The 19687-nt window shown below is 58.6% G+C and overlaps 3 protein-coding genes across 12 annotated transcripts in view; 2 read left to right on the top strand and 1 right to left on the bottom strand.

Annotated features, from left to right (window-relative positions):
- The first annotated feature begins 2790 nt into the window (after positions 1-2790).
- Positions 2791-8397, top strand: PEX10 (peroxisomal biogenesis factor 10). Of its 4 annotated transcripts, XM_061383006.1 has the most exons (7): positions 2791-2999; positions 3894-3974; positions 4206-4262; positions 4333-4733; positions 5880-6055; positions 6154-6289; positions 7028-8397. In XM_061383006.1, the coding sequence occupies exons 1-7, from the start codon at positions 2888-2890 to the stop codon at positions 7094-7096; spliced, it is 1032 nt and encodes a 343-aa protein (XP_061238990.1). In that variant the 5' UTR covers positions 2791-2887; the 3' UTR covers positions 7097-8397. The 4 variants fall into 4 exon arrangements, with proteins under 4 accessions (XP_061238990.1, XP_061238991.1, XP_061238988.1 ...); XM_061383007.1 differs by lacking the exon at positions 4206-4262 and having other exon boundaries at positions 2792-2999; XM_061383004.1 differs by lacking the exon at positions 5880-6055 and having other exon boundaries at positions 2793-2999.
- Positions 8398-8592: 195 nt separating this feature from the next.
- Positions 8593-18631, bottom strand: RER1 (retention in endoplasmic reticulum sorting receptor 1). The gene is made up of 7 exons (XM_061383008.1): positions 18468-18631; positions 15121-15202; positions 14008-14112; positions 12328-12427; positions 11076-11154; positions 9741-9876; positions 8593-9194 (listed from the first exon to the last, which is right to left on the bottom strand). The coding sequence occupies exons 2-7, from the start codon at positions 15199-15201 to the stop codon at positions 9105-9107; spliced, it is 591 nt and encodes a 196-aa protein (XP_061238992.1). The 5' UTR covers position 15202; positions 18468-18631; the 3' UTR covers positions 8593-9104.
- A 23-nt stretch (positions 18632-18654) lies between these two features.
- Positions 18655-19687, top strand: part of MORN1 (MORN repeat containing 1) — a 49329-nt gene continuing 48296 nt past the window's right edge. For 2 of the 7 annotated variants that reach the window (XR_009730005.1, XM_061383001.1), the window contains exons 1-2: positions 18666-19025; positions 19454-19525. Coding sequence is in view for 6 of the 7 variants with exons in the window: in XM_061383001.1 (XP_061238985.1) it covers positions 18863-19025; positions 19454-19525 (235 nt within the window). In the remaining variant the exon portion in view is untranslated. Of the gene's footprint in view, positions 19026-19453; positions 19526-19687 lie in introns of all 7 variants that reach the window. The other 5 variants (XM_061382999.1, XM_061382996.1, XM_061382998.1 and 2 more) reach the window with 5 other exon arrangements.

The following is a 19687-nucleotide window of genomic DNA, read 5'->3' on the forward strand; positions in this document are numbered from 1 at the left end:
CAGCAGCTGCCCAAGCAAGGTGTATCCAGTGAAGCTGGTCTCTCAGCAGAGGGACACAGATCAGCTGGCCAGCCTGACCACTGGGCTGCTGGGTGGGGCTGGAGGAAGGTGGGAGATGAGCAGGGGAAACAAGAGTGTGCATAGGGCTGCCCCCCATGCTGAGCTCAATGAGGAGCAAGTGTCCCGAAAGAGGGACCAATCTGACAGTGTGAGGAAGTGACTGAATTCAGTGGCGAGGTGAGGACCCCACTCCCATTGACCCAGCCCCAGCCCTGCCCAAGCTTACAGCTGCTGATATACACAAAATAGGCACTTTATAAGCAACAGCTCCTTATATCTGCATCCCCATTCCGCAGACCAGAAAACTGAAGCCCAGGGGTGTCAGAGGGAGCAGGTGAGTTCCTGTAGATGAGGTTACATAGCTGAGGTCACAGCAGGTTCCTGGCTCAGCTGCTTCTGCAGAAAGGGAGCCAAATGAAGTAGAGGACGTCTAGGCCCCATGTGGGGTCTACACCCGGTCAGATATCTGCCTGGTCCCAGTGGCCAAGTCCTTGCAGGTCTTCCCCTTCCTGTCGCAGGAGCCAGAGTTGGTCAGAAGTCACATGGTGAGGCCTCCAGCAAAAGACCATCGCACGCCCGGGGCTCCAACTTGCCTGACCACCAGGGGACAAGGACAGCTGACGCTTGACCAGGCTGGGACTTCCCGTCCACCTCGACTTCCTTCTGAAACTGTCTCATCCCCCTCCTTGGTCATGTGGGCATCTCTGCACCCTGCTAGCCTCACTCCTTCGGTTTTGATCCAGAGTCACTCTTTAGGGTGAGACTCACTACCCAGTCCTCTACAAGTCTACCGCTACCCTGGCGGAGCAGGTGGGCTGATGGCGCCACCTGCTGGCCATTCTGGGCTCTGACCCTCCTCCTAAAAAGCTCAAGTCACAGTTGGGGCCCTCGGATCCCAACTAACCATCTCCATGGCACGTGAAGAGACCCGGGGTGGCCTGAACCCAGCTGGATTCCAGGCCCCACTTCCCTGAGAACAGTCACACAGTAACAGTTTCTGGCCTTGCCCTGCCCAGTGTGGCAGTGCTGGTGGGAAGACCTGGACATGCAGTGCGAGGCAGGAAGGTGGAACCAGCCAGTGGGGGAGGTGACCCAGGTGAGGCCCGCCCCTCACGGTTCTGAAGGAACCAGGTGGTAACCCTGAGGAAGGGGACAAAACCTCTTCAAATCAACCTTGGTGCTGGTGGACACTGTCTGTGCAAACCCACAGGCCAGGGCATCTCTGGGGTCAGCGTGTCTCACGAGAGTTGGCCAGAAACCAGTGAGGCTTGTGTCTCCACCTGGCCTCTGCCTGAGGGTCCACCCCGGACTACAAACCAAAGCAGTGGGTGGCCTCTGTGACCAGGGTACACAGACAAGGGCACCACTCCAAGGGTCACTGGGGCTTCAGTAGCAGGAGGGACTGTGGGACCACCCAGGTCCTGTCTCCTCCCTCTAGGTGGGGCCTGCCTGCACCTGGTGGAGCCCGACAAGACCTGAGTCTGTCCCCAGGCTGGCTCCGTGCAGCTGAGCTGTGCTGTCTGGGCACATACCCACACCAACATCCATGTGGGAGCAAAAGTAAGGCAGGAGCTGCAACCCGTCTCAGCCCACACCCTCCCAGCCAAAGTCAGGGCCCTGGTGGTTCCCCTATCCCCTCGGTCACCTGCCTCCTTTCTCTCCTACCCCTTAGGTCCGAAAGGACAAGGCCCTCTGGTCCTTGTGGGGCGCCCCTACACCCCCCTCCACTGAGGCACACATACAGACACTTTGATGCTGCAGTCCATGGGGACACAAAGAGTCGGACACGACCGAGTCATTGAACTGATGGCCTGCTCACTTCTCAAGTGACTCAGTGGTAAAGAACCCGCCTGCTAATGCAGGAGACACAGGAGACTCTGGTTTGATCCCTCGGTGGAGAAGATCCCCTGGAGGAGGAAATGGTAACCTACTCCAGCATCTTGTCTGGAGTATTCCATGGACAAAGGAGCCTGGCGGGCGACAGTCCATGGGGTGGCAAAAAGAGCTGGACAGACTGAGCAAGCACACACACACACACAACCTGCTCCAGACCCAGAGCCCTTAAGGCACCCCAACTGCCTCCTCTCACTGCCCTCTCCCCAGGCCCCTCCCTGGGCCCTGAACTGCAGCTCAAGTCCAGCTGTGGCCTGTGCCTGGACACCGGGATCTCCTAGCTCTGTCCCCTCTGGTGCGTGGCCTCCCAGTCTCTCCACCCCCGCCCCTCACCCCCACGGCCCTCTTTGGTCCCTGCTCTGAGAGCAGCTGAGAGGAGTCGGGGGTCTGCACGTGTGGGGCAGCCGCTAGTATAAACACCGTGGTTCAAGAATCCGCGCTCCCTGCCCTCTCCCGGGCCCCAGAGCACCTTCCCTGGGCCCACAGGCGCGTCGCGGGTATTAGAACACAGGGGCGCCAGCGCCCCTCAGAGAGAACTGCAGGGAGCGGGGAGACCACAGCCCACCTTACTTCCGGCCCCGGGGGCGACCAAGTGCCCCACCAAGGGGAGTCAGCACCTGCTGTGGCTCTGACGCTTCTCCCAGTTTGTGGGGGCTGTCCCCGCGGTCACTTCCCACACTGTGCCGCTCACCAGTTCCCGGCTCACCCGCCCCCTCCAGCCCTGCGTGTGCACCCTGGGCCAGGTTCGCGCCGCTCTGGTCACGCGGCTGTCAACCCCGCCCCGCCCCGCCCTCGGTGACGCGCAAGGTCTGCGCCGCACGCCGAGCCCAGTTCTGTCATCTGGCGCCGCCGCGTGGGCGTGGCTATCTGGGTCCCTGCGTCGCCTCCCCGTCCCCGGGTCCCCAAGATCCCCGCGGCCCTGCAACCCTTGACCATGGCTTCCGCGGTCGCCAGCCCGCCGGAGGTGGTCCGCGCGGCGCAGAAGGACGACTACTACCGCGGCGGGCTGCGGAGCGCGGCGGGCGGCGCCCTACACAACCTAGCAGGTGAGGGCCGCTGCGGGGGCCGTGGGGGCGCGAGGCGGGGAGACGAGCCCCAGGCCCGCTGGTCAGCCCTCTGCAGGCTCGGCCTGACCCTGTGCGCCCCCCAAGACCTGAGCTGAAGGAAGGAGCAGGTGCTCTGGTCTTTGACCCCTGCTGCAGAGGGCGGGGTTGGAGGCCAGGCACCAGGCGCGGAAGAGTTCACGGCTCTGCTGACACGAGGCTACCGTGGAGCAGGGGCGTTGGAGTCCAGTGTAGGGGCAAGAGCGTGGGGTAGATTCCAGCCAACAGCGGGCTCCTTCGGAGCAGCTGAAGGGAAGCTGGACTGTACACTGGGGCCGGGTGGCCATGGGCCGGCCTTGAGCAAGAGAGGAACACGACAGGATCAAAACAAATGGCCCGTGTATTAATCTTGCTAACAGGTTCACTTACTCCATGTCAGACACTGCTCTCCGTGCTTCAGAACATTAACTCGTTTTAACACATGCCTGCCTGGAGGACCTGCTGCTATTACCCTCCTCAGAGACAGAAAAACGGGGATCCCAGAGATATAACTCACCTGAGCCCACAGCCAGCAGTGTTGGAGCTCGGGTTTGATGCTGGTCACTGTGTTACACTGCCTGTCCTTGTGGTTCCCTGGGTTCTAGAGCAGTTGCCTAGGTGGATCCTGGAGGGGGCATGGCTGCAGGTGGGTAGGTTCTCAGGACACTCAGAGCCCAGGTGAGGCAGGTGTCAATGGCAAGAGTGAACAGCGCGTGAGTCCAGGCAGCGAGCAGAGTGTAGGGGGCAAGTCAGGGGCTACAGGGCTGAGCCTGGGCAGCAGGAGCAAGGATTGTTCTGACCCTCATGCCCCACGGCCCCCAGCCCCTCAGGAATAACACGTACAGTTCCTCCTCTTAGGTGCGAAGAAGTGGCTGGAGTGGAGGAGAGAGGTAGAGCTGGTGTCGGATCTCGCCTACTTCGGCCTCACCACACTAGCAGGTAGCGGCCACAGCGCGACCTCCCGAGGGGCCCCAAGGACAGGAGAGGGCTGCCTGCAAAGGGAGCTTTCTGGAGGTGCTTCACAGTGTCCCCCAACTGGCCCGCATGCAGTCTCTGGGAAGGAAGGGGCCCAAACCCCTCCCTAGGTGGGGGCCAGGCCCTGAGTCCAGGCCAGGCCTCTGGAAGCCCTGAGGTTCCCTGTCACGTCTGTCTGGGACTGTTTCTCCGCAGCTGAACCCGTGGTCCAAGAGGGGTCCCAGCACTGCGCCCTACCACAGGGCGTGGGCTGTGAGTATCATCCTTTGGAGGGGAGGTGGGGGCCCGGTAGAGGAGATCGCTGAGGCCCCTCTCCCTGCAGGCTACCAGACCCTTGGGGAGGAATACGTCAGTGTCGTGCAGGTGGGCCCATCACAGCGCCACGTGCCCTCAAGGCTGCGACGCGGGATCCTGGTGGCGCTGCACACCATCCTGCCCTACCTGCTGGATAAGGCCCTGCTCCACCTGGAGCACGAGCTGCAGGCCACCGGCGATGGCGCCTGGCCCTTGCGGGGCAGCCTGGCCCCCAGCAGCCAGTCAGGGATGAGGCGCTGGGTGCACCGGTGCACGGCCGGCCTGACGGAACAGCAGCAGGGGGTGCTCCTGCGCGCCGTGTCAGCGCTCAAGCAGGGCCTCGGGTGCCTCCAACGTCTCCACGTGGCCTGGTTCTACATCCATGGTGCCTTCTACCACCTGGCCAAGAGGTTCACAGGCATCACCTACGTAAGTAACAGGTCTGGCTTGTCTGCAGAGGCTGTTCTTCGGGGACTATGCCCGCAAGCAGTCACAGGGCTGGAGCTGAAATCCCCACTGGAAGCATGGGTCTTGTTGGGTCCTAAAAGACCAGAGGAAGTCTGGTTTCCAAAAACCCTGATGAGGGTGGGGTGAGTCTTTTTTCCACTGCTAGTACCTGTGGCCACCTTGCTGTATACCCGGGCTCCTGGGCCCTATGCCCACCCCATCCAGGCCGTCCTGACAGAGGGTCAGGTTTGGGGACATCCCCCTGAGGGTGACCAGATAGCAACCACATGGACCCCGTTGCCACCAGCATCCCTGCTGGCCTCCCACCTGGGGAGGTTTGGTGGTCTCCGCCCACCACAGGGACTCCAACCCTGCTGGGTCTCAGCTGATGCCCTGGCTTCAAGGTTCATCCGGAAGGCCTCCCCTTGGGCCCCGCCTCCCGAGGGTCTCCAGGCTCTTCCCCACCACTCGCCTCCCCTGGCAGGGGTGTCCAGTGCCTCTGCGCCGCCTCCTCCCAGCTCCAGTGCTCACTGCCCTCACACTGCCCGCTGCGTCAGGTGTCTGTCGAGCTACTGCAGCCCACTCGGGGCCTCGGGGCAGCCACGGGGGCTCTTCCTCCACAGACACCAGGGCCCCACCTCTTGGGCTCTGGCTGGTCTGGCTAACCTGACAGTCCCTGCTCCCAGCTAGGGAAGGAGACGGCAGTGGAGGGCAAGTAGCTTTCCACTGGAGGATGTGGCTGGGAGTCCCAGCCTGCAGAATCACACGGTCAGCCCAGGGCCTTGATACAAGCAGGAGCTTCTGTTTCCAGATGGGGCTGAATAGCAGATCCGCCATGCAGGGCTCCCCTGCCGTCCGCAGGGCTCCCCAGCTCAGGCCTCTTTTCTGGTTCCTTTTCTGTGAGGCTTGGGTGCCTAGCAGTCCCCTTCCCACGATGCCTTGCTTGCAACCAGTGACCTGCAGGCTCCATCACCACCCTCCTTGCTCAGTGCTGGGCCCACCAGGCACTCCTGCCCAACCCGCAGCCAGAGGGCAGGCTTGGCTTAATCCCACCTGAAGGCTAGGCCCTTGGGCTGCTCAGTGCCTCGCGCCCTCTGAGCACGTGACTGTCCTCCGGGTCTCTGACAGCTCCGTGTCCGCCGCCCGCTTGCCGAGGACCCTCGGGTTCGCGCCAGCTACCAGCTGCTGGGGCTGGTGTCCCTGCTGCACCTGGCGCTGGCCGCAGGCCTGCAGCTCTACGGCTTCCAGCAGAGGCAGCGTGCCCGGAGGGAGTGGAGGCTGCAGCGCGGCCTGTCCCACCGCAGGTGCATGGGGCAGGGCGGCAGCGTAGGGTAGGGGCTGGCTCCCCAGGTGCCCGGCAGGACTCCGGCTCAGTTGTGTCCCATCCACCCACTCCCACCAGGAACCATGCAGAGGAAAGAGCAGTTTCCAGAAACCCACTGTGCACGCTGTGCTTGGAGGAACGCAGGCATTCGACGGCCACACCCTGCGGCCACCTGTTCTGCTGGGAGTGTATAACCCACTGGAGCGACACCAAGGTGGGCGCCTGGAGCATTCCTGTCCCCAAAACCGCCTGTCATCTGGGGTAGGGGCGTACTTCTAGAAGCCTCCAGGTAGGCTGGACCCAGGGCAATGTCTGGAGTCAGGGCACTGCACTGGTGAAAGGTGAAGCTCCAACCCAGAAAGGCAGGCCCTAGAGTCCTGGTGCCAGAGCTCAGCCTTGAGACCTTGGAGTGTACGGTCCAGCAAGCCAGGGGGCCAGAGCAGGGGACTTAGCTTGTAGGCCTGTAATGGTTCCGGGCAGGGGCAGCCCCTGGGCCCCCGTGTACCTCCCCATCTCTTCCGGGGGCCTGAGGCCCAGCCTGCCTGGTTCCTCAGCCCACAGGGCCCCAGGGGCGGGGGTGCTGCAGCCTCCTCCCGGGGTCCAGGCCACCCTGCAGAGGCCCCAGGAACACAGGCACTGCCTCCCACACGGCCCACGTGGGGCACATGCCCTCACAGGAGGGACCCAGTCCCAAGGGGTGGGGACAGGACACTCAAGTTCACACCCCAAAACTCCTGGGAGGCTCTGAGTAGCCATGGTCCTTCAATGGCCAAGCACCCTCCCCATCCCGCATCACCTGTGGCCTCACCGTCCCCTCACTGGTCACTGTCCCTGCCATGCGCCCCGACCGCCCGCAATGTCTCAAAAAATGCTCTAAGAGACGTGGGTACATCCCTGTTTTATTGGAGATGCTGTGCCGGGTGCGGCCTGTGACTGTCCCCCCTCTCCCCAGACGGAGTGTCCCCTCTGCAGGGAGAAGTTCCTCCCCCAGAAGCTGGTCTACCTGCGGCACTACCGCTGACCCCTTGCTGGAAGAGCAGTCTTATTCTTGTCGACTTCACCTGCACAGACATCAAGAAAGTCTCAAGACTTTTGTCACGTGTGATACCGTGCCAGCTGCCAGGAGGATGGGCGCCGGACCTGGACTTGGACCTGGCTAATGCAGGCCTGCAGGGCAGGCTGGGTGGGGACCTGCTGGGCGGCCAGTCCACCCTCAGAACGCCCCTCCCTTCCCCAAACCAGTCACTCATAGGGCGGGGCCTGACTGACCTGGAGCCCAGCACCAGCAGTTTGCTTTCCCAGCATGATAATCCTGCAGCCCAGAAGACCCACAGACTTCACCCTTGTCACTGAAGCTGGCTTTGGAGGGCGGGAGCACAACTGTTCCCAGAAAGCCAGAAGCTGTCATCAACCGTAACACCTCTGGCACATGCCTTCTAGTGAATGGTCAAGTCTGCTTCCCATTCTAGAACACGGCAGTGTGTGTTCCAGCCTCACCACAGGAGGGGTCTCCTCCCACGTGGAGCACCTAGCGGGCCAGCCAGCTTGCCGTCACCACTCACCACTGTGGCCAGCCTGCTTCCTGCCACCTTTGTTATCTTCAGGTTTTTAGATCTGCTTAAATCCTGCAGACTGGATTTTGGCGTAGGCATCCTTACAGCACCAATTCCACAGAAGTGCTGGTGTGCTGACGCTGTGAGGGGTGTACACACCCATGTGGAAGGGCCTCTTCTCCACATGACTTGGTGGCCAAGGCCCTCCTCAAGAGGCAGAGGTCAGCCCCACAGACGGGCTGTGACCGCGGGCCCTGCTCCAGGCAGGTAGGAGCACAGGGGGAGGCTCCGTGGGTCCTAAACCCCATCCTCACACTGTCAACGAGTGGCTGCAAGTTGCCGTCAAGTCTCACATCAGTGCACTTACTGGGACAACAGTATGAGCAAGTCGAGAGCACAAGCGCTGCAGCTGCCACGGCCTGGTAACAGGTACTGATCTGAACATCATTTACGTGTGAAGTTTAAAATTCGGGTCAGGTACACAAAGATCTTCATGTGGCCTCTTAAAAGCAAGAGCTGCTTAGTTCAGATTTGCAAAAACTGGCAAAAAAGAAGCCATGAGGGGAACACTTGAGGTCCAAAACCGAGACAGATGGAAACGGCGCTTGGAGCCGGGAGTCAGCGGCGTGGCAGTGTGACCACCTCCCAGGGCGGCTGGGCGCCCCGCAGGCCCTCGTGGTGCAGGAGCTGTGGTGGGTTAGATAGAGACTACACAAGAGCAGGGACATTGTCTTTAATAAAGTTGGAATTAAAAAGTCACTTAGTAAAATGTTTACGAGTATTGGTTTTTATCACATCAAAAAAGCTGACATGCAGGTTAAAGTTGTTTCCCCGTAGAAAGTGAGAAGCCGTGTGTTAAAGCCCACGGCACTGGCCCTCCTGCCAGATGCCTCTGAAAGGGGCTGCTGCCGAGAACACACTTAAAACAACTCTTGACGTATCAAAGAAAGGTGTCAAAATAACCTCAAACAATTAAAATATATATTTGTAATTCCAGGCCCTCAAAAGCAATCATGGTGGTTAAGAACAAAGTTTTGAGTCATCATGGTAGAGGCCAACTCGACACATCTCCCGTGAGATGAACTGGGAAACTGGCATTGGAACCCGAAGCTAAGGGAGCGGCTGCTCCGGTGGGCGCGCATCCTCCACGCGGGCGGCAGGCATCCTCAGAGGCAGCAGCCAGGCGTCCTAGATCCCTCTGCGGGCTTGACCCCACCGCCAGCCGGCCGGCCGGCCACCCACCCTCCCCAGACCACCCAGCTGTCCCCCAGCCTGCGTTCCACTACAAGTCCGGCGTCTGCACACCTGACCGGCTGGAAAATAAATCAATGCGATTCGGTTTAAATGCCAGTTTCTTCAAAAACCTGATACTTCAGTTACAAATAATCGAAGCTTCTTTTTAGAAAGAAAATAACTCCCTTGTACTCAACTACTGTATGTGAGAAGAGAAGGCGCCGTGAGGTGGCAGGTGGCCGTCTAGCTGGCGAATGTCTTGCCCGCGTCCTCTTTGCCCTTGTATGTCCTCTTGCCGTGCGTGAATGGGATGTACCGGTACTTGATCATGTGCTGGGACAGACAGACAGAAACATCTCAGCATGGCCTCCCCATGGCCCAACTCCCCTCCAGCTCTGAGCCCATCTTTGCTGCACGCAGGCAGGAAGCCAGGGCTCCTCAGACACCCCGTCCCCCTACCGCCTGGCTGAGCCAGCTGAGCTGCTAGAAACCTCAGGGGTAGGAGACAGGTTTCATGACCCCCACCCTGTGTGCAGAACAAACTAGAGCTACTAAGCTGGGGACCTGGGATTGGGGAAGAAAAGGACAAAGCGGAGCCGCCCTGTCACCAAGTATGGCTTAGGGTGATGGTGGCATCACATGACGCATCCTGGGCCCTGACTGTCCCCTGGATGATGTGCCAGACCTGAGGGTGTGACCTGAGGCTGTGCTGAGGACCTGGCCCTGTACACGGACCAGACACAGCGGCTGTGGCTCATGCCAGTGGCAAGCGCACACACCCACCAGACTGCACAGCCCCGGTGTCTCGGACCGAAGCCTAGCTCAGAGCTCCTGACGCCAGGCATGCTGTCTCACGGCACAGCAGCACCTGAGCTTTACCTTTATCTGCCTCTTCATGGTGATACAGAACAGCATGATGAAGTACATCACCAGGATGGGCCAGAACACCGGGACGTTGAAGGCCTCAAAGAAGGTGCACACCATGGCCACCAAGATGCCCTTGGTCGCCGCGTGCCTGTGGAAGGAGAGGTCAGTGGTCAGCACAGGAGGCGGCCCTGGGGGGCGGGGTCTCCTCCAGAAGCGGGTGGGAGCTACGTGTGGCGTGTGTCACATACCACATGTGACACAGACGCAAAGCGTAAAATGAGCAGTGGGGGTGCTGGTGCTGCTCAGGCTGGTGGCTGGACAGGGATGTCATGTGCTGCAGGGGCACGTCTAGAAACCCAGTCCCAAGCCTCCAGCCCAAGTCCCACATGCCTGGCAGGCTGTCCCCGTGGCCAAGCAGCATCCCATCAAACAGGTGCAACTGGACCTCAGGGCCACCCGCCCTCCAGCTCAGGGTCAAGCACTCCAGGGTCGCAGCCCTACTTCAAGTGCACCTGGCTCTCCCTTTCTAGCACGCAAAGGCTACCCCAGAGCGCAGTCAGGACCCAGCCTCGCCTGCTTCCCACCCCTCCCGTAGGAGCCCTAGGCCCAGCACTTCACACCCAACTGGGGCTGCACCCGCACCAGGAGGGCAGGGTGAAGACGCCAATGACACAGAACAGGACGGACACACTCACAGACCCTCCCACTTCCCCAGCCAGCGGGGTCATCTCCACCCCCCTCTCACACTCATCATTACATCACACACACGGGACCACCTCCAGGAGGCCTACAGACAAGTCAACCCCTCTTCACACCAACACCTGCCCTGTGCTCAGGTCATCCAAGAACCAAGCGGGGAGGGAGCTAGTCCCCTCAGTGCACAGCAGCGTACCCCCAGAGGCCGAGTCAGTCACCTACCCAGGACCCTCCACCCCGAAGCAGCCCCCTTTTTGTGGCTTCAAGGCACAATGATGTTACTTTGCAACCCAGAGCAGGGTGGGCCCTGGAGGCCCCTAGGACCCTCCATGCCCAGCAGGCATATCTCACATTCTGGGTGAGACAACGTCCAAGACAGGGAAACACACTAGAGCTGGCGTTTCTCTGAGGAGTCTAGGCTGCCAGCTCACCAGAACCAAAACACCTGCCCAGCTCAGAGCCACATGTGGAAACAAGCACAGCGGGGAGGAGCACGGGGGGAGGAGCACGGGACGGCGGGGAGCACAGAGAGCACGTGAGAAGGACCGTGTGGAAGAAAAAGGGGGAACACACGGGGAGGAGCACGGGTGGTGGTACAAGGGTGGGGCGAGATGAACACGGGGGCAGGACCACGGGGGATGAGGGACTCACCAGAACTTAAACTCTGGGAGCCTCCTGATGAAGGGTCGGAACTCCTCGTTCTGTTTGGTGGGTAATGAGGGGCCGTCGTCTGAAAGGTCAGAGTCAGCAGGGTGAGGCGGGCAGTCCCGTCCTTCCTACAGCTCTAAGCTCCCTAGGGCTTTGAACCAACAGCCCTGACACGTGAAACCCAGACTTTAACAAAAATTTCGGCTGATTTAGAAACATTCACAGCTTTAGATTTGTATGAGAATTTCTTGTTAAGACTACTTCAAGAGATCGTGTAAAAAATTCACCCCATGCCAATTTTCAGGAACCCATCAACCGGACGACATGAGACCTGAAGGGAAGGGGAGAGATGAGCACACACAGCCACGAGCAGGCAGAGGCGGGAGCCGTGTTGGCTCGAGAGGGCGCTGGGCTCGGGACAGCTGCCCTCCGCCACGAGCCAGGAATCCCACACCACCCCACCCAGGAAGGTGCCCTCCCCAGTGACACATGGAGAAACTGAGGCCTACAGACAGGCCTCTTGCTTTCTAATTCCCCAAATGGCAACGGTAAATGAAAGGGTCGTTTCCTTTGATATTTCCACCAGATACTCCACAGAGAAAACACACTGTTCTAGTCACGATCTGCAGTCTGGACAGTGTCTCTGCCACAACAAGCAGGATCCCATGGGCTCCACAGGAGCTGCAGCGGGTGTTACCAACATGGCAGCGTTGGCCCAAATGAAGGCCTCAGCATCTGGTCATGCACCACCTCATCCCCAGCTGGCTGGCAGGCATGCACTGAGGCCTCCATCTGGCCCAGGTATGCCAGGAGCAGCCAGAGCCAAGAACTCTTCAACCCACTGTCCTGGGACATTGGGGCCAGTGGCCTCAGTGAGCCACGCCAACCAGTATGGATGCCTGCTTTTGCGAGAAGGGACCCTGGCTAGGCCACCTGCCCAGGAGGCAGGCCGCGGCTCACCCCCACCCTACCCCTCCATCCCACCCCTGAACAGGCTACAGAGCCCCAAGGCTCAGTTTCCTCATCTGCCAAACACAGAAAGGAAAAAGCGCCCACCTCCTGTGACTGTGACAGGGTTTATCAAGTCCTTCTACAAACAAACTTGCCAGGATCACAGAAGTTCCAAGTACATTTTAAACACCTAAAGAACAGTCTCCAAAGTTGAGATTTCAAATGTTTCTGGAGAAAAAAGTTCTGTGAAGCACATAAAATCACAACTCTCCCCAAAGAGCAAAGGAGGCACACTTCACTGTACCTGAATCTTCCATTAACGAAGGGTCCACTTTTGGAGAAAGGAAAGCTATGAACAGATTCAGGTGGTAGATTCCCAAGGCATAGGTCACGATGTACCAACCCTAGAAGAGAAGGAACACGGTCAGTGAGGCCACCCTGAACCCAGTCCTCATCTGGACTGAACCCACGTGGACACAAGCTCAGAACAAGTGACAGAAGAGCAGTGAGCGACCACAGTGACAGTGAGTCTCAGGCTGCATTGTGGGTCTTGAGCATGGACAAGCCAGTGTCCGGTTAAATGCACCCAAAACCTGAAGCCACCAGAGCCCCAGAAGATAGCAGAAACAGGGTGCTTCACAAAGCCACACACCCAAGCTGCACACCCAGGTCACAGGTCTGTCCTCGCCAGCAGCCCCCAACCTGGACACGGGCCCCAAACCAGCCCAAGACCTGAGAGTTCAGCTCCCTGCAGCAGGTGGCTGGCACCACACACACCGTGCGAGGACTGCTCACAACCTCTGCCCAGAAGAAATCCAGAACCAGAAAATCAGGAAACCAACGACTCAGAGTATTACGGAGAAAAACCTTCCTCAGGAGACACAGAGGAGGGCGTACGTCTGCCACTGGACTTCTTGGTCGCATGGCACATGGCATCTTAGTTCCCCGACCAAGGATCGAACCTGGGCCCTGCACTGGAGGTCCTAACCACTGGACTGCCAGGGAAGTCCTCAGCTCATTCTTAAAGGAGTGAGTTTATCCAATGAGAACCAGAACTGCACTGCATGTTCTAAATGCAATTCTAAAAGCCCAATTCTAAAAGCCCAAATGTTTTCACACAAACCAGTTGAGATCTGTCACGCTGGCATTTGATGTCCTGATACCTTAAAAAATGTTCAAGTGAGACAACAAAATCCTAGATGTGAAAAATTAACAGCTGAGTTGAGGCTGGAGGGATGTCAAATCAGGCATGGACTTGGTGAGTCTAACCTGGGAAACTAGCCTGTACGAAACACACCCCCATCCTGCCCAAATCCCCCAATTCAAGGTTTCGAGGTCACTCTTTCCATGAAGACTGGACCAAGGTCCAATTTCTTAAGAACACCTAAACCCAAGCACAGCAAACAACATTAAGTGTAGACTGCCGACACAAACCGTGCCTGCTGCAGAGCTGCTCCAGGCCTGCCACCTCTGCACTGAGCAGGGTTAGGCTTCCTCTCAGAAACACAGACACAAGCACCACACCAAGGATGAGTCTCTACACTCGGCCGAGGGGACAGTTTCCCCAGGGCTGGACGCAGGGCAGTGTCCAATGGGTGGAGTACCTGTCCTCACACCCATCCTTCTTAACCTGGGAGACACCCAGGAAGATGGGTCTGCTCTCATGGAGGAAACAGCTGTCCTGCCCAGGGCAAAAAGCCCCGGACGAGGCCTAAGCCTCCCTGCTCTCAGGGTTCAGGGAGGACGCCCGGCCCCTGGGAGAGCCCTCAGTCATCTCACCTGGTCTTCCTCGGATGCCAGCCTGTCTCATGCACCCAGGGAATGAGGTGGCCAGTCCAGAAGGTGAGTTTGTCCCCAGCCCCCAGGAGGCCCAGCCAAGGGGTACCAGGAGGTCCCCTGAGCAGACCAGGACACTTCTACCCCAGAGACAGAAGGAGAAACAACCCTCCCACCTGCACACCAGGCCAGGTCCCGCCCCACCGACCTGCAGCAGGTAAACGCGGATCATGTAGATGAAGCTCAGGCCCAGCGTCACCACCCATCTCACGGCCGTGTGTGGCGTAGACTTGTCCAGCCAGGACTGGTAGATCTAGGAGGGACACAAACTGTGTTACGGCCGCCCTGGGGTTCCCGCTGCACAGCACACCTGCTGCTGACCTGCGCGCCGAGCGGTGACTACAATTAATCCAAAAGTTACTTGCGACAGTTCTGGAGACGCACTTGTTCTTTAACCAAAGATATTACAGATCTCTCTCACAGCCGATGGCCCCACAGCATCGGCCCGAGAGGCCATCGTGGGGAGACAGAGAGGACAGCAGAGACAGAGGAATGTTACCACTCTGCACCTGGGGCTCAGCGGCAGGTCCTGTCCCGTAGCCGCTTACCCTGGAGCCGGTCCCGCCCGCCCAGCAGTGGAGGGGCAGGGGGCGAGGAATGGACACAGCTGCAGAGCAAATGGCCAAATTCCTAGATTCACACATGTGCACACACATCTACGTACGTGTGTACATCTGTGTAAGTATTTAACTAATATACACGTCTGCATTCTCATTTTGATTTGAAATTAATTCCGATTTTTAAGTTCTAATTATGAAAAATTTTATTCATTCATAAGAGAGAATGTGTGCCCACAGAGGCCCATGACCTGGCTTCAATAATTATCAAGTTTTCCAGATGCTATTTTTTTTTCTTTTAAAAGTCAACACAGTTTTAGTTTAGCCCCAGGGGGGCTACCAGGACACTTACACTCCATGGGGAAATGCCCCAGGGTCAAGTCTCATTTAAATGTGGCTGCTGCTGCTAAGTCGCTTCAGTCCTGTCTGACTCTGTGAGACCCCATAGACGGCAGCTCACCAGGCTCCGCCGTCCCTGGGATTCTCCAGGCAAGAACACTGGAGTGGGTTGCCATTTCCTTCTCCAGTGCATGAAAGTGAAAAGTGAAAGTGAGGTCGTTTAGTCGTGTCCGACTCCTAGCGACCCCATGGACTGCAGCCTACCAGGCTCCTCCGTCCAAGGGATTTTCCAGGCAAGAGTATTGGAGTGGGGTGCCACTGCCTTCTCCTTAAATGTGTATACAGCTCTGCAACCCCAAACCAACCTGTCCAAGTCGTGTGAAAAATCTGTAGACCACAGACGGCTTCCCATGGACAGAATCTCCCACACTGTCACCTTCAGACATTCTGTAAGCCAAGAAAAACACAAAACACTTTTATACTAAATAAACAGCATTCAAGCACCTAATCACTGCCCTATTTCCATCAACACCACCGAGCAGGTTTTTCCAGTATTCACTATTTCACACACGTGGAGGCTTCCGGCCTGTGTCTTTACCACGAGTCATCCAGGAACGAGAAAGAAGCCAGCGACATGCTCTGGTGGAGCCAGGAGGCCACGTGACATGCAAAGCAGCGCCGGTGGACTTTCATTTCCGCTCCTGTCACCTGCTCACACTCCTCCCACCAGTCCCAGGGCCACCCCGCTGGCTGCAAAGTCCTGTGGACACATTCCCTGGGGCCAGTCTGCAGCACAGGTGGCTACACCCACCTCCCCAAGGCTCTCCAGACTCGCCCGCTGCCAGCATCTCCTCCTGCCGCTCCACAGGCTCCCAAGTAGCCCCTCTTCTCTAGGCCCCACCTGGTCTCTGTCCAGGCTGCTCCCCACGGTGCCAGGCCCTGTCCAGACCAGGTCCCCACTCCATGGCCAGGATTCCCAGTAGCCGTCTGTCTGCGCCCCAGTTCCTTATCTGTGCGTGGAGGTAACCCTATCTGCTCCTGACTACTTCATCCGACCGCGCGACTCCATGAGGACTCAGCACATGAGAGCCCAAATCGCCAAGAGAAGGGTGGGCACCGTCACCCCTATGCCACAGCAGCACGTCAGCCTCAGACAGTCCAGGCCACTTGCTCAAAGTCAAGAGCAGCTCTGGCCTTGGCTCCTGCAGCCCAGCATGGCCCCCACCTGAACCGCAGAACAAAAAGGAAGCAGAGGGCAGAAGGCCATGCCAGTCCAAAGCTGGTGAAGATGCTAGGGACAAGCTCTCACTGCCCCCATACCATGGGCGGCTTCCTCCCCACCTGTGGCACCATGGCAGGGCTGGGGACCAGAAGTGGACTCCAACATGGAGCCCACTGCCCCTGAGTGGTATGGTCATGCAGCCACCGTTCCTCATCTGGAAGGTGGCACAGCAGCCCTTCCCATTTGGGCAGACACCGAGGCGTCCAACGGTCTGAGCCTTGTTTGGCCTCTTCACTGCCAGGCTAGAGCCTGGATCTGCACATCCTCCCTGAATGCACCCGCTAGTTAGCAGGCTCACAACATGATCCTAGATCCCAGATGGAACACAGTACCAATTGCAGTGGGTCCTTGAACAAACGCAGGGGCGTCAGCCCCAGCAGTCAACGATCCAAGTATAACTTTAGAGTCAGTCTGTGGACCTGCAGTTCAACCAATCGCAGATTGTGCAGTACTGCGGTACTGTTCTCATGAAAAAAATCCACACGAGAGTGGACCCGTGCAGTACAAATCCATGCTGTTCAAGGGTCAACAGTACAACTTTGATATGCAGATAATCTGAGCAATCCCACAAGCACCAGCACATCTGTGCTAGAACATCTACTCTGATTCCGTAACACCATTTCCTGGAGCCCAGCAGTGGAGGGGCAGAGTGCCAAGGAGACCCAGAAATGCCCTTTGCTTTCCTGGGAGCCACAGTGAACTGTAGCTCCTAGCCCTGTCTTTTGGGGAAGTTTGCCTTTATATTCAACTGGGGAAAATTTCCTATTTTCAAAAGGGCTAAATTAGAGAAGGCCAGCCACGCTATTTAGACCAAAGTCAGGCCAGAAGAAAGCTGTATCAGTAACATCATTTATCCTACGATTCCATACAAATTTTTCCCTATTTTACTTTTTTATGACTAAAGTGTCTACCATTTAAATGCCTTTACTTGAATTGAGGTATTAAAATTAACATTAGACAAACACCTGCTATTCCTCTAAAGTATGCCCTACACAGAGACAACCGCTTCTAAGTCTCGTTCTCTTAACTGAATGTGTGAAAGATCTGCCCACGACATGTTGACCAACTTCAGGTCACCTGACATAAGACATTTACATTAACATAACCCCACGCCTTGGCTGAACTCCCATCAACATTAAGAAGGTGAACTTTGGATCAAATGGCCTGTCTATGGCGTGACTCGCAGGCCACTGTGGCCCTCCCCACTCCAGTCTGTGAAACAGGGCCACAGCATCTCAGCACCGCCCCCCAGGCCTTTGGTGGGGAGTCAGCAGCCAGCCTTGTTAGAACCAGTGTGGGGCCCGGTTCTAACCAGAAGCACCCCCAGGAGGAAGGCAGCAAGCTGGCCTTGTTCGGACTTGTTTCCAATCAGGGTGGCCGTCACACGGCTGGGGTGTCTGCAGTCCTCTGCAGTTCCAAGGCCACTTCTGACTGCTTTCTGCCTCATTTCTCTATTTCCTCCTACTAGAATGCAAGCTCCTGGAAGGGGAGCCTTGTCCCTCCACTGCCGGCTCCATTATCCATGAGGCCAGACACAGAGCTAGCAGTGGGTTAAGTTCTCTGTCGGATGTCACTGCCTCAGGCTCAGCCACAAAGGAAACAAAGAAAAAAACAAGATCAAACTGTTCCAAACAGAGACCAGGAGTATCACTTATGCAGGTTTGTGGGCATTGTACCAGAGTCATCACTGCACCTGTCTGTGGAGCTGTCCCCACGCAGACGCATCCCACACCGAGGACAGTCCTGCCTGGCACCGTTTGGTTCCCTCTATGTCTCCCCTCATCCCCTGCCCCCTTTCTCCCGGGTCCCGAGCCTGGTAATTTCCCACACTTTCATCCTCCGATGTTGTTCTCTTCGCTGAAAGGCCCTTCCAGACCTCACCCACCCGAGTGCTCGGCCAGGGCTCACGGCCGGCTCCTTTCCCTGGGCACGACCACCTTCCCGTCTCCACCACACCTGCACCACCAAGACCTGGGGGCCCTATATTCACCTACGAGGAGAGCTCCACCTTACACATCTACGGGAATGAGACCAATCCGACCGAGTAGCAGGCGCCCAGGGACGCTCCCAGGCCTATGTGCCTGGGGCAGGTTTCCGGAGGCAGCTGTGGGACAGCACGCGGGGCGCCGTCGGGCGGGTTAGCCCGAGCGCTCGGGATCTTCGGTGTGCAGAAGGGCCAGGACTCGACCCCGAGCGACCCAAGTCCACCGCGGCGCTTCCTATCCAAGTCCCGCAGGCCGCCCTGGATCGGCGAGGACACCGAGGTCCCACGGCCCCGGGCAGGCAGCCGACCCCTCCCAGGACGCGCTGCCAGGGAACTGGAGCCGGTCACCGCGGCGACCCCGGGGGTCCGGCCCTGCCCCAGTCTCACGCGCGCCCCTCAGGACCACGGCACCCGCCCGACCCCAGCCCCGCCCCGCCCGCCAGCACCTCGCGGTCCACTGCGGCCGAACGCGGTCTCCCGAGGGCCGCGGGAAGGAGGACGCGGGTGGCTGCCGCGCCGGCGTTTCGCTCGGTCCGGGAAGGGGCAACCGAGCACTTCCGCTCAGTCCTGCGCGGCACCGCCTCCCGGGCTTCCAAGATGGCCGCCGGGGCGGGGCCGTGAGCCTCCAACCATTTCCGCTTCCTGTGCGAGCGCCCAGGCCGTTGGCTGGGCTGTCACGTAGGCGGAAGAGACGTAAGCGGCGGAAATTCGACATGCTGCGCAAGCGCATTCGCGTCCTCTGGCTCCGGGCCCAGATAGTTCAGCTCCAGAACTTGGTAACGCCCAGGGACTGACTAGAGGCCACGCCCCCTCACAACCAACAAGCCAGTAGAGAAGAACTATGTGGTTGCTAAGGGAAACCTCTAGCGGCAAGATGGCGTTCGCCAGTGAGGGACGCGCGACCTCCTGCCTGCCGCACCGGGAGCTTCCAGGAAGGCCACCGCGGGACGGTAACGGCCGACTACCCTACCGGGCCTCCGTCGGGAAGGGAGGGAGGCGAACAGGTCCGGGCACTCGCTGAGCATTCCCCCACCTTCACTGCGAACCCAGCTCGCACCCCTGGGAGCTTTGTCGTCCCCAACTCAGGTGTCTGGGTGCCCACGATATGGGCGGGGTACCGGGCCACGAGTAGCAGAACCGGCTGGGGCCTGGAGACCCAGGTGGGAGGAACTGAGTCGACCCTCGGTGACCCAGGGTGGCGGGGCGGGCGCCTCTGCACGGGTTGGGCTCTCAGCATGTCTGCTGTATAAACGGATTAACAGGGAGAGTTGTGACCCAAACAGCTTTTGGGGAGCAGTGGGGGTGAGGCTCACTAAGAGGTGAAACGACAGACACCTAGAGAAGCCCCGGGATGGCCCCCACCTTGTGCGCGCTTGTCGTCAGCCAAGTCATCTGTACCTGGTGCTCAGCTGGGTGTCCTTTCAACCTTCAGGTTATGGGGTCTACGTTTATCCGAATTCTTTCTTTCGATACGAAGGAGAATGGAGAGGAGGCAAGAAACACGGTAAGGACAGGCTATGGCCTCTTGCTGTAGCCATTCCACTGACAGCACACATCCCAGAGGAGCTGGGGCCACGTGCCTGCCTGCCATACCGGGCCCTCACTCGTGCCCATGAGGGGCCATCTCCTGCAGAATGGGGGACCCAGACAGCCGCCTTGGTGCTGA

The sequence above is a fragment of the Bos javanicus genome, chromosome 16 (assembly GCF_032452875.1).
Source record: "Bos javanicus breed banteng chromosome 16, ARS-OSU_banteng_1.0, whole genome shotgun sequence".
NCBI lineage: Eukaryota > Metazoa > Chordata > Mammalia > Artiodactyla > Bovidae > Bos > Bos javanicus.